General features: G+C 37.0%; 1 protein-coding gene across 1 annotated transcript in view; it reads right to left on the bottom strand.

Moving 5' to 3' along the window:
- Nucleotides 1-14,470, bottom strand: part of AGO3 (argonaute RISC catalytic component 3) — a 124,312-nt gene that overhangs the window by 101,756 nt on the left and 8,086 nt on the right. Inside the window, exon 2 of the mRNA XM_020290527.2 lies at nt 2,303-2,474. Coding sequence (XP_020146116.1) covers nt 2,303-2,474 — 172 coding nt within the window. The remainder of the gene's footprint in view (nt 1-2,302; nt 2,475-14,470) is intronic.

Raw genomic sequence — 14,470 nt, 5'->3', positions numbered from 1 at the left:
GCTTATTAAATTTTTAAAGCAGGAGAGTGACATAATCAGATTTCTTGTTTAGAAAGAAAACTACGCCATTAGTGTGGACAATTAACTAGAATGGAGAGAAACGGATGTTAGGGGAGACCAATTAGAAGATTGCTACAATAGTCTGGATAAGAAGTAAAGGTGTGATCTGAATGAAACTGGAAAACAAACTCTTTCATTATATATTCTCATTACTTATAGGAATAATTTCAGAACTGATATGCGATACTTCTCTGAATAACCTCTCCCTCAGTCATGTTTACTACTAGATTCAGAAGTCTGATTACTTATGGTTATAAATGTACCACACCTCTACCCAGGAAAAAGATGGAAGAAATAAGGGTGTGAAATCAAGGTGGTATCGGTGTGGATGGAAAGTGACAGTACTTGACAATCAAAAGGAGGAAAAGGTCTAGCTTGGGAGTTTAGGTAAAGAAAAAGAATACAGCAGCATGAGCAAAGTATGGGGATGGGGATTGAGAGAAAGAGTTGTTTTGACTTGTGATTGGAGCAGTTTACGGGCATTCATGTGTCAGTCTGAAGTTTAGAAAAGAGCTATAGCAACATTAGGAGTCATCTACTCATGGATGGTAGTTTAAGGTAGTAACTGACTAGAACTTAAGACTGGCTTAGGCTCACTATGTCTGGTTCTTCTCAACCATTCTACTTTTGTTACTGCCCGTTCTTTAAAAAAAAAAAAAAAAAAAAAAGGTGTTCTTTATTACTACAGCTAACCAAAATTCTACCAATTGTTTTAAATTAACTGAATTCCTTTTCTTCTTTTACAAAATATTTCCTAATGACTACCAAGTCAAGGTTCTGGAGTTCAGTTCTGGTTTCACCTTTGCTACTAGAAACATGTGTTCTTGAGTAAGTCCTTTAACCTTTCTGGACTTCAGCTATTTAAAAAAAAAGTAATGGCCGGCGCAGTGGCTCACACCTATAATCCTAGCACACTGGGAGGCCGAGGCGGGCGGATCGTTTGAGCTCATGAGTTCAGCCTGAGCAAGTGCGAGACCCTGTCTCTACTAAAAATAGAAAGAAATTAATTGGCCAACTAAAATATCTAGAAAAAATTAGCCAGGCATGGTGGTACATGCCTGTAGTCCCAGCTACTTGGGAGGCTGAGGCAGAAGGATTGCTTGAGCCCAGGAATTTGAGGTTGCTGTGAGCTACGCTGGTGCCACAACACTGTAGTCCAGGCAACAGAGCGAGATTCTGTCTCTAAACAAACAAATAAATAAATAGGTATTGGATTAGCTGACTTCTTAAGAAGTTCCTTCCAACTATAATACTCCACAGCTCTTCCTGACCTCACAAAGAACTCTGCATTACATGTTAATTATTTAATATAATATTCATATATAGGTATTGTTATTTTTAACACATTACACAAAGTCTCTCAGTGCTCATTCGCTTTCATGTATAACAGAAATACTAACAATTAGGATGACAAGCCCAAGAAAAAGATCAGACTTTCGTTATTTCCTAAATTATCTCTTCTACCAAATTACAAATTTCTTGACAAGAACCATCTATGTCTTAAATGAAGACTCTTATCGACACTTATTGAATAAGAAAAGGCTGGGATAGTACAAACCAAAATGCTAAATTAAATATTATAGTGTTTTCTAAATGTTTGTCTTTTTTTTTTTAAATCAGAATAGACATGATACATATCACATCATAAATTCCTTTTATATTCCCTCTATTATCTAAACCACAACCAGGAATATATACGGTATTTGGGGGAAAGGAGAAGCAGCTTATTGAAAGCAGACTGATAAATCTTTATATACCATATGTACTTATTCCTATTATAAGAGTAAGGAACAGTCAAAAATTGAGGACAGAAGAAAGAGCATGAAACCACCATTTCTATCCACCACTGCTACCATCACCACCATCATCTTAAAGGGTACATTACAAAAGTGGTAAGGTGGGGTAGGGAGAAAAAAGAAAGCACAAACTAAGTATTACCTAACAGTAAGGAAAAAGATGTGCTCGGAATGTACGGCCTGATTTCAAGAGCATGTAAAAATGACTTGGACTTTTTCTACTAACACAGGGAATACATGTGAGTTCATGTTATAATGGAATAATTTCAAGGTGGTTTGAAGACCTTTCCCACTATCACATCTCTGAAATATAATCAATTTTAAAACACATTTTATCATGTGTTTTTGTCAAACTGTATCATTGTTAATCAGACATTCAAGACAAACATAAAATTACTAAAGCAAAGATAAATAGCAGAAGATCTCTGCAGTTTCACGATTCTTACCTGTTCACTCTCCTAGGACACTTGTCTGGTTTAATATCTACCTCATAGAGGTAGACATCAATCTTTGGGATTTCAACTTGAAAACAGTTAGCCAGCAGCTTAATGGGTTTGCCCATGGTGCCATAGCCAGGTCTTCTGGGCACCATGAGTAGGGGCTGGGCCCCAACAGGTCCTGCCAGGGAAAGGAAAAAAAAAAGTCACACTGTTACACACTACATTTGAAAATCTTGTCAACCAGCGTACGTTAGAATTATATATACTGCTGATAATGGCTAAAGCCTAGTACTGAAAGATGACATCATTCCTAACTACTTCAACTTCCTTCAACCCAGTTTCCTGTCATTAAAAACAAAAAACTGTATGCCTCTGAAAAACTGTTCTGGAAAGGATAGCAAGACAGGAGAACAATCACACAAACCCAGGTGACCATGTGCAAGCACAAGTCAGACCCAAAGAGTATGAGACCAATAGCAACGTAAATTTAAGGAAAGCAGAAGGAGAAAATAAAGGGCAAATATTTTTTTTTTCATGAACAGCTGGGTTTATTTCAACATTTGGAACTCTTGCCTTAAGCAAGAGTCTATAGTAATTATATCAGGAATAGACAATTTCCTACACTGTCAAATATATTAACATTTCTTTTGTACTTTCTTCAACACTGATCAACAAGCAGATTCAGTCTACATTTGCTCTGATCTATCTACTGAGTTAACCCAAGCTTCTTCTTCAGAGACTCTGGCATCTCAGGTGGAGGAGGGCGAGGAAGCCTGAAGTAGACCTTCACAGAGTCATAGATGAACCACTGCAGTGCAGTCAGAGTACAAATCATGATGATACAGGCAAAGAGTCCTTTCCATACACCTTTATATCCAAGTCTCTTGAGGTCCTGAGAAGCACTGCTACCTTTCTCTTTATTCAACACAGACACCACAGAATCAGCAGGGTGAGACACAATTGCACAAAAGACTCCAGCTATGTAACCTGCCACAAATGTTACAACAATTTGCTCTGCCTTTGTACATTCACTGCCGGCCTTAGGACCCACAACCTTGTACAATGCTTCAACAGTACGTTCAAAGCAGGCGAACTTCATCATGGTGTATGGTATCATTCTCATCCAGAGAGAAGCAACCCGCTTGTAGAATCTAAGAAATTAGGAAACTTGTTTTACAGTTGCATACATTCATCTAGCAGAGATTTTCATCATTAACAGAAGTGTCTGCACACCAAAAAGGGCAAATATTAACAAATAAAAAGCAATATATAATAAATAGGATCAACAAAACACAAATTGATTATTTAAAAAGATAAATAAAATCAATAAACTCCAGGCAACACTGATTTTTTTTAAAGGAGGAAAAGGGCTTACACAACCAATATCAGAAGTAAAAAAACTGATATCACTCCCAACACCCAGCTTTTTCCTAAAAAAAAAAAAAAAACTGATATCACTACAGATAACTGAAGACATTACAAACTCTTTGCCAATAAATTTGACAGTTTGATGAAACAGAAAAATTCCTAGAGAAATACAACTTACTGACACACAAAAGCACTATAAAACCAAGTGCAGTGGTACGTGCCTGTAATCCCAGCTACCTGGGAGGCTGAGGCGGGATTGCTTCAGCCCAGGAGTTTAAATCTATCTGGGTAACATAGCAAGATTCCATCTCCAAAAAAAAAAAAAAGTATTGTATATAAAATCTGAAAAGTCCTCTGCTGGTGAAAATATAAAATGGTACAACCACTCTGGAAAACAGTACGGTAGTTCCTGAAAAAATTAAAAATAGAATTGCCATATAATCTAGCAATTCTACATCTATGTATAGATTCAAAAGAATTGAAAGCAGAAAGAACTGAAGAGATATTTGTCCACCCACATTCATGGCAGCACTAGACACAACAAAAAGGTGTAAGCAACCTAAGTGTCCACTGATGGATGAATGGATAAACAAAATGTGGTGTGTCTGTATGCGCACATGCACACACACACACACTGGAATATTCTCCAGCCTTGAAAAGGAAATTCTAATACATGCTACAACATGGACGAACCTTGAGGACATCATATTTAAAGAAACCAGTCACAAAAAGGTAAACACTATTATTCCACTTACATGCGGTACTTAAGAGTACTTGATTTCATAAGAAAAACAAAATAGAAGTTGCCAGGGGCTAGGGCATGAGTTAATGGGGATTTGATTAACGGGTATTGTTTTAGTTTTGTAAGATGGAAAGAATTCTATAGCTAGGTTGCAACAATGTAAATGTACTAAACACTATTGAACTGTATACTTAAAAACAGTTAAGATGGGCCTGGCGCATTGCTCAAGGTCAGGAGTTTGAAACTAGCCTGAACAAGAGCGAGAATCCGTCTCTACTATGAATAGAAAGAAATTAATTGGCCAACTAATATATATAGAAAAAATTAGCCGGGCATGGTGGCGCATGCCTGTAATCCCAGCTACTCGGGAGGCTGAGGCAGGAGGATTGCTTGAGCCCAGGAGTTTGAGGTTGCTGTGAGCTAGGCTGATGCCACAGCACTCACTCTAGTCTAGGCAACAAAGCGAGACTCTGTCTCAAAAAAAAAAAACAACCAGTTAAGATGGCCTGTAATCCTAGTACTCTGGGAGGCCTAGGCAGGAGGATTGCTCAAGGTCAGGAGTTAGAAACCCACCTGAGCAAGAGCAAGACCCCGTCTCTACTAAAAATAGAACGAAATTGGCCAACTAAAAATATATAGAAAAAATTAGCCAGGCATGGTGGCACATGCCTGTAGTCCCAGCTACTCGGGAGGCTGAGGCAGGAGGATCGCCTGAGCCCAGGAGTTTGAGGTTGCTGTGAGCTAGGCTGACGCCACGGCACTCTAACAGGGACAACAGAGTGAGATTGTGTCTCAAAAAAAAAACAAAAAAAAACAGTTAAGATGATAAATTTAGTGAGATGAGTATTTTACCATGATTTTTAAAAAAATCTAAGTGATGTTCAACATTACATTTCTAAAGCTCAAAATGTTGCTCCAAAAAATTACTGAAACAATAAGTTATAACATTCAAATAACTTATTCAAACAGTAAGTTAATAGACTAATAACTATTATCTGAATAAACTAAAAGTTATATCTTTAAAAATCTGAAAAATCCTGTAACTATCTGAATAAAATTCACAATTAAAAATATTTCCACACACATAAGGATTACAGATCCAGATGGTTTCACTAGAAAATTATACCAAACATTTAAGGAAAAAACACCAATGTTATATAAATTCTAAAAGAGGCTGGGCGAGATGGCTCACGCCTGTAATCCTAGCACTCTGGGAGGCCGAGGCGGGCGGATCGCTCGAGGTCAGACGTTCGAAACCAGCCTGAGCAAGAGCGAGACCCCGTCTCTACTATAAAAATAGAAAGAAATTAATTGGCCAACTAATATATATAGAAAAAATTAGCCGGGCATGGTGGCGCATGCCTATAGTCCCAGCTACTCGGGAGGCTGAGGCAGAAGGATCACTCAAGCCCAGGAGTTTGAGGTTGCTGTGAGCTAAGCTGACGCCACGGCACTCACTCTAGCCTGGACAACAAAGCGAGACTCTGTCTCAAAAAAAAAAAAAAAAAAAACCACAGCAGAGCAGGAGGGCCATTTCCTTTGAATATTTAACCTCTTTTCATTATCCCATTGTACAGATAAGAAAATTAAGGTAAGGAAAATTAAATGCACTGCCTAAAGTCACAGTTAATTTTTCCTAATAGACTTTATTTTTTAGAGCAGTTTTAGGTTCACAGCAAAACTGAGCAGAAGATAGAGATTTTCCATATGCCCCATCCCCCCTCCACCCACATATGCATAGCTTCTCCACTATTAACATCCCTCACCAGACTGGGGATGAACCTACACTGAACATACATCGACACATCATCAATAATTCACAGCTAATTTCAGAGCCACAATTTGTCTCTAAAACTCATGCTTTTTACCTTATGTCATACTGCCAATTTTTTTCTCCATTATCATTATTTTGCCTGGTGCTTTTTATACAGTCTGGCAAAAACCAAAATTTTATTTCATGAATAAGCAATGAACAGAAATCTACAGCTACTAACTATAAAATCATCAAGTTTAAGTATCCAAGAGATATTTTAATGTAAATTAGTGAAAGAAACAATTCTGTCAATATAAGAAATTATGCTTCCAATGAAGCAAATTTTAGTTTTTTAACAAATACATATACTGCCTACTAGAGTTGAAAATGTAATTATATAGAAATACAAAGCACTATCTGGAACTTCTCTCTACCTCAAACTTTTCTTTCAGTAGCTATTGTAAGTACTAGCTAATATCAACTAACCAAACCAAACTTCAAACACAATACCATATATTTCAAAGCATACATGTGTTCATGTTGTTCACTGATACAGTAATTTAATATGTACTCGTTGGTAAGTCCAAAGCCAAATAACAGTCTACAGCAAACATGACTGATGAAAAATAAGCAGTGAATAAATCAAAATCAACTAGCTGTGGCCACCAAGGCCAGGTACCCATATGTGGCCTGTTAGGAACCAGGCAGTGATGCACACTAGAGCTCTGCCTCCCTCCATTCCCTCCATCCTCTCCCCCCATCCATGGAAAAAAAGGTCTTCTACGAAACTGGTTCCTGGTGCCAAAAAGGATGGGGACCACTGACCTATAGCATATACTACATCCTATTACCAAATACGTATTTTCACTGGGAACTTTTAATATTAACAGAATACTTGCTTCAATAATTCTACTTCTAGGAATTTATCCAAGAGCAATCACTGGACCAGTATACAAAGACATATCTGGTATCAAAGTTTTATTCATAATAATAAAAAACTGGAAAAAAATCTAAACTACCATCCATGAGACCAATTAAATAATATATAGGTAAAAATAAATTCTATGTAATTAGTAAAAATTAGTATGTTGCAATATAGATGTAAGTAATGATGTGGGAAAAATATTCATGATACATTACTCAATAGAAAAAGGATACAAGCAGTATGATAAATAAATAGACAGATGGATGTCTGGGAAGATAGAAAATATTAACAATTGTTTTATCAGGAAGATAGGATGATATTAATTTCACTTTCTATTTGAGACATTCCTGTATTGTTTGCCTTTTAAAATAATAAACATGTATTTATTATTTTATAATCAGAAAAAAAATTCTATTTTTGTTTTGGAAAAATAAATATAGGTTTTTTTGGTTTTTTTTTTTTTTTTTTTTTTTTGAGACAGAGTCTCGCTTGTTGCCCAGGCTAGAGTGAGTGCCGTGGCGTCAGCCTAGCTCACAGCAACCTCAAACTCCTGGGCTCAAGCAATCCTGCTGCCTCAGCCTCCCGAGTAGCTGGGACTACAGGCATGCGCCACCATGCCCAGCTAATTTTATATATATATTAGTTGGCCAATTAATTTCTTTCTATTTATAGTAGAGACGGGGTCTCGCTCTTGCTCAGGCTGGTTTCGAACTCCTGACCTCGAGCAATCCGCCCGCCTCAGCCTCCCAGAGTGCTAGGATTACAGGCGTGAGCCACCGCGCCCGGCTTGGTTTTGTTTTTTTTTTGTTTTGTTTTTTTTTTTTTGAGACAGAGTCTCACTTTGTTGCCCAGGCTAGAGTGAGTGCCATGGCGTCAGCCTGGCTCACAGCAACCTCAATCTCTGGGGCTCAGCGATCCTACTGCCTCAGCCTCCCGAGTAGCTGGGACTACAGGCATGCGCCACCATGCCCGGCTAATTTTTTGTATATATATTTTTAGTTGGTCAATTAATTTATTTCTATTTTTGGTAGAGACGGGGTCTCACTCAGGCTGGTTTCGAACTCCTGACCTTGAGCAATCCGCCCGCCTCGGCCTCCCAAAGTGCTAGGATTACAGGCGTGAGCCACCGCGCCCGGCCTGGTTTTGTTTTTTAAGACAGAGTCTTGCTTTGTTGCACAGGCTAGAGTGAGTGCCCTGGCGTCAGCCTAGCTCACAGCAACCTCAAACTCCTGGGCTCAAGCAATCCTCCTGCCTCAGCCTCCCGAGTAGCTGGGACTACAGGCATGTGCCACCATGCCTGGCTAAATTTTTTTCTATATATATTAGTTGGCCAATTAATTTCTTTCTATTTATAGTAGAGATGGGGTCTTGCTCTTGCTCAGGCTGGTTTTGAACTCCTGACCTTGAGCAATCTGCCCGCCTTGGCCTCTCAGAGTGCTAGCATTACAGGCATGAGCCACCGCGCCTGGCCAAATATAGGTGTGATTTCAAAATATGACATAATAAAATACCTATCCAAATATTATTATTGTACTCATTACATTTAGTATATTCACTATAACTAAATAATCACTTACAGAACATTTAACCAGTTGAGGTTTAAGCTTCTTAGATGGCAGTATGGAGAACAATTTTTAAAAAGGCATTTCTCCCCTTAAAAGCAAGAGGCACACATTACCTAATAGCCCATTTTGCAATCTATTCTTTAACCATTTTTAAAGTTCAGAGAAATATTATGTATCTCTTATGTTGTTAGAAGATTCAGAAATCAGTTAAAATATCAAATATTAGTAATGACTCAAAAATAGAATTATGTAGGCCTATAATTGAGAACATTTTCTTGCAAAATTTCTTCCACAAATGAAAAACCTAAAAACATGTCATGTCTATATTCTATAGATACCTTCAGATCTCCCAAGAATTTGATAAATTGGAAATGATGCACAAAATAACTGGCTGATATAAAACAAAGAATTTACTAATACATATAATTTTTTTATTGTAAACAAACCACAAAAAGCCTGCATTTAAGATATAACAAAAAGCATCAGTTATGTGACAAGGTTTTGCTGAATCTCAATAGTATTTTTTAAGCAGTGGCTAGCCAAAGAAAGTCATTAATATTAACATAGATAATGGCAGAAAACCACAGAAATTCCAAATACAGAAAGGCTGTTCATGTATCCTAACAGCATAACCATTATGGTTGAAAAACCACACAATATTCTTTCTCACATCTGTTTTGTTAATGAGCCAAGAATGAGGGTCTATTGAGTATCCTAGACAACTGAAAGTAGGAATGTGTGGTAAATGCTGATCATCCCAACATTCTGAGACTAAATAGGTCTAGAAAGGATACTGATCTTAAATAAATTATCTTTTTAATTTTACCTTCCTGAAAACAGAAATATCACTTTTGCCTTTTTTTCTCTATTCATTGGGGAAAAAAACGTATAAATTACTTTTTAAGATTCTAGTTTTAAGTACTGTAAGAGAATATGTTTTGTTACATTAACAAAACATTTTAATTTATCTTTCAGGTACACCCTCAAGTATCTTAAGAATATAAAAATCAGTGTGAAACTAGATGGTTGTGTTATAAAGCAAAACAGTATTCAACTAGAATCCAACAGCTTATGACAATTTGGCAAGAATTCTACTCTGAGCTAGGGTTTTTCCATATACAACAGAAAATTCTTCCAGGAAATGTCCCCTTTGCAGGGCCCTAGGCCTCTTTGCATACTATCAGTCCAGGCTTATGGAACCAAATAAATGCAATGTTCCATTGGAAAATATAAACTAATATAAATTAATTCTAAATTACCGACTTATTACATAAAATTCTCCAAAAGAACAAAAGGAAGTTGCATCTAAATATCTTTTCATTCATTCTAACTGCTTTCCTAAATAATATAATTTCTTAATTTTTTTTCAACTAATAAATTTATTAGTTTGGAATGTTGTTAAAAATATAAACATAGCCAAATACGCCAGAAGTGTAAAAAAATATATATATATATATAAACAGTGGTTGTATCAGGGTAATAGAATCATAGATAATTTTTTAAATGTCTTCATTATGTTAACTGAATTACATTTGAACATTATATCTGTTCTTTTTTAAGTTTTTGTATAGAAGAAAAAAAGTTGTTTCATGTGTCCTTTTTAGTTTTCCCTCGGAGCATTCTATCACTGACAGAAAAATTAAATTCTAAAACAAAAATCAAATAATCTTGCATGTTTTTATAAGTCCCACTGCAGTAAATACTAAAGAAAAGAAGAAGTTATAATGGCCACTCCAGAACAGCACAAGCTAAAAATTTAAATGACAAGCCAGCAAAAAACCGTTACCACTTTCAAAATTCATGCCCACCAGACAGAGCAATAATGTAACATTTTTTCCTTCAAGACGAAAAACTTGATATTATTTTCACTTTCTGAAAAACCTTACATAACAATCAAAACATTTCCCAAAGTGATTAAAGAAAATTGTTTTAAATACTAAACTGAAGCCTGGTGGTGGCTCATGCCCTTAATCCTAGCACTCTGGGAGGGCGAGGCGGGTGGATGGCTCAAGGTTAGGAGTTCGAAATCAGCCTAAGCAAGAGTTAGACCCCATCACTATTAAGAAATAGAAAGAAAATTAATTGGCCAACTAAAATATATAGAAAAAATCAGCCGGGCATGGTAGTGCATGATTGTAGTCCCAGTTGCTCAGGAGGCTGAGGCAGAAGGATTGCTTGAGCCCAAGAGTTTGAGGTTGCTGTGAGCCAGGCTGACGCCATAGCACTCGAGCCTGGGCAATAGAGTAAGACTCTGTCATAACTAACTAACTAACAAACAAACAAGCTGAAAACCTGATGGTATTATATATTTTAGTAGGTAATTTTAATCCACAACTTTTAACCACCTCATTCAAATCCTAATTTTGATTTAGTTCTAGCCTCCTATACATGCAACTTTTGTTCCTTTGGAACGTGGTCCCAAATAACTTGCTGATGCCACGGCACTTTAGCTCGGGCAACAGAGTGAGACTCTGTCTCAAAAAAAAAAAAAAAAAAGATATGGAGAAGGCAAAAACAAAATGGAGCATGAATTTTATTATTAAATAAATGCAGAGCTCTAAAACAACTATATTCAGACACTAATTTAAATGTATAACTAAGAAAGAAATACAGTCTATCACTTTTGCAAGACTGTAGAAAACTACCAAATGTGTCAATTTGCCTATCATTAATTTAAGGTAAAAGTCTTCCTTCCACTATTAAATAAGTATAATTTCTTCTTTTCTTTACCTACAAATATAGACTAAAATTGCATAGTACTAAAAAATAAGTACTTGGGAGAAGTGGTATCTCAATGAACATTTCTGTTGTCCCTATTACTTTATTTTGAACTAAAACATAATCTATACTCTTAGTTTAGCAGTAATTAGACCATTAAAAAAAATAGGGTTTTATCAGAAGTTCCCCTAACTAAAGAGCCATAGGCATCAATGCTAAACTGTTGATTATTACTATATAGAAACTAATTATGCCAGCTTTTTTGGTTAAATCAAAGTTCACAAAGTACTAAATCAGTAGATTGTACAGGATACATTTAAAAGTCAGTTAAAATATTTCATGTGAAAGGGAAGCACAAATACTTTTAGTGAGGAATGATTCACCAGGAAACAATTACCTGGTATTTGTATTTGAAGTCTTCTAATGTAAATAAATTTAACAGTTTCCTATGTACCCAAATAACAAGTAGAATTTAAAATATCCTATCATAAGATGATTCCTGAGAACTTACACACACGCAACACAAAAAACTTACAACAGAATTGGACGGCCAATATTCCATCCTGACCCAATCAACAGACTATTAGAGAACATTACATCTAAAATTGTTTAAGCCAAAATATATATATCTGCCAAAATCTGGATTTAAAACTTAATAGCACATTTTCCCCAATTATCCTTTCAACTTCACATTAATTGTAACAATTATATATAAGCCTCAGGAAGAATGAAAATTTTGATTTTTTTGTTTTTTTGAGACAGAGTCTCGCTTTGTTGCACAGGATAGAGTGAGTGCCATGGCTTCAGCCTAGCTCACAGCAACCTCAAACTCCTGGGCTCAAGCAATCCTCCTGCCTCAGCCTCCCAAGTAGCTGGGACTACAGGCATGCACCACCATGCCCGGCTAATTTTTTTTTCTATATATATTAGTTGGCCAATTAATTTCTTTCTATTTATAGTAGAGACGGGGTCTCGCTCTTGCTCAGGCTGGTTTTGAACTCCTGACCTCGAGCAATCTGCCCGCCTCAGCCTCCCAGAGTGCTAGGATTACAGGCGTGAGCCACCGCACCAGGCCGAAAATTTTGTTTTTGATGACAATCTTGAGCCAAATTATAGCTCATCTTTGTTATTAGACTACAGTCAACCACATAAAAACTGCACTGAAAAATGAGCTTTACATTTCAAGACGGTTAAGCATATGGTTGATAATCTGACTACCATCAGATGTAAAGACAACGAAACGGGTATCTCAGCAATGGGACACCCAAAATGAAGAGGTAAAACTTATTTTCTGAGTCATACTTGTTTAGTTGTACCAGTTGACTAAGTAGTTTGATGTCACAAGTATTTTCTAAGATACTGTCCATATATTTGGTCATAATTTCATCTGAAATCCCCAAAGGAGAAAAAGAAAAAAACTTTTTTTTTTTTTTTTTTTTGAGACAGAGTCTCGCTTTCTTGCCTAGGCTAGAGTGAGTGCCATGGCGTCAGCCTAGCTCACAGCAACCTCAAACTCCTGGGCTCAAGCAATCCTCCTGCCTCAGCCTCCCAAGTAGCTGGGACTACAGGCATGCACCACCATGCCCGGCTGATTTTTTATATTATATATATTAGTTGGCCAATTAATTTCTTTCTATTTTTATGGTAGAGACGGGGTCTCGCTCAGGCTGGTTTTGAACTCCTGACCTTGAGCAATCCGCCCGTCTCGGCCTCCCAGAGTGCTAGGATTACAGGCGTGAGCCACCGCGCCTGGCCAGAAAAAAACTTTTTAAACGTTTTCAAAATATCTTTAAAAGTTTTAGGATGACTAATAAAAGGTTTAACTTCCATGTTTTCTTTTCTAGGCTTGACAACAGGACAGTTACGTAAAAATCACCTATAGCCCCAAATCATTACATTTTTTATACAGCAGGAATAGTATGGTAGAAAATTAAAAAACAAGGTAAGGACACAATTTTGGAAAAACACAAATCAATAATAAATGACAATCTCTCTTCAAAATCTAAATCTCTCTAAAAATCTATTTTTAAGAAGATATGGGCCACACCTATAATCCTAGCACTCTAGAAGGCCGAGGTGGGAGGATTGCTTGAGCCTGAGCAAAAGTGAGACCCCATCTCTACTAAAAAAAAAAAAAAAGAAAGAAATTAACTGGACAATTAAAAAAATATATATATATACACACATAAATTAGCCAGGCATGGTGGCACATGCCTGTAGTCCCAGCTACTTGGGAGGCTGAGGCAGGAGTACCACTTGAGCCCAGGAGTCTGAGGTTGCTGTGAGCTAGGCTGATGCCTGGCACTCTAGTCTGGGCAACAGAGTGAGACTCTGTCTCAAAAAAAAAAAAAAAGATATGGAGAAGATAAAAAAAAAAGGAGCATGAAAAAGAGAAATGGGGCCGGGCGCGGTGGCTCACGCCTGTAATCCTAGCACTCTGGGAGGCCGAGGCGGGCGGATTGCTCAAGGTCAGGAGTTCAAAACCAGCCTGAGCGAGACCCCGTCTCTACCATAAAAATAGAAAGAAATTAATTGGCCAACTAATATATATATATAAAAATCAGCCGGGCATGGTGGCTTGTGCCTGTAGTCCCAGCTACTCGGGAGGCTGAGGCAAGAGGATCGCTTGAGCCCAGGAGTTTGAGGTTGCTGTGAGCTAGGCTGACGCCATGGCACTCACTCTAGCCTAGGCAAGAAAGCGAGACTCTGTCTCAAAAAAAAAAAAAAAGAGAAATGGTAGAAACTCATTAAAGAAAATTCCATCAAACTTGTAATAAACCCCTCTCCCTATCCCACCTCCACAATTTCTGAGTGCTTTTCTGCATTCACTTGACAATTATACTCCTTTACCTATTTAACAAAGTTCTTTACTATTGTTATGTCACTGGTTTCTTTTATATAAGTTTTTCATATATCATATCCTAGTATCTCTCAAATTGGCAAAAAGAGATGTGAAACTCAGGAACTTGTAATACCATTAGTAACAAGACACCCCCCTCCAAAATATTTTGAAAATTAATTTATAAGTTGTGATTGTCTGGATGAAGCATACTTTCAAATTTAATATATCAATCATGACCATTTGGTAAGCAAACCGTTATGT

Source organism: Microcebus murinus, chromosome 2 (genome assembly GCF_040939455.1).
Source record: "Microcebus murinus isolate Inina chromosome 2, M.murinus_Inina_mat1.0, whole genome shotgun sequence".
In the NCBI taxonomy this organism is placed as follows: domain Eukaryota; kingdom Metazoa; phylum Chordata; class Mammalia; order Primates; family Cheirogaleidae; genus Microcebus; species Microcebus murinus.
This window is presented reverse-complemented; position numbering and strand designations above follow the sequence as displayed.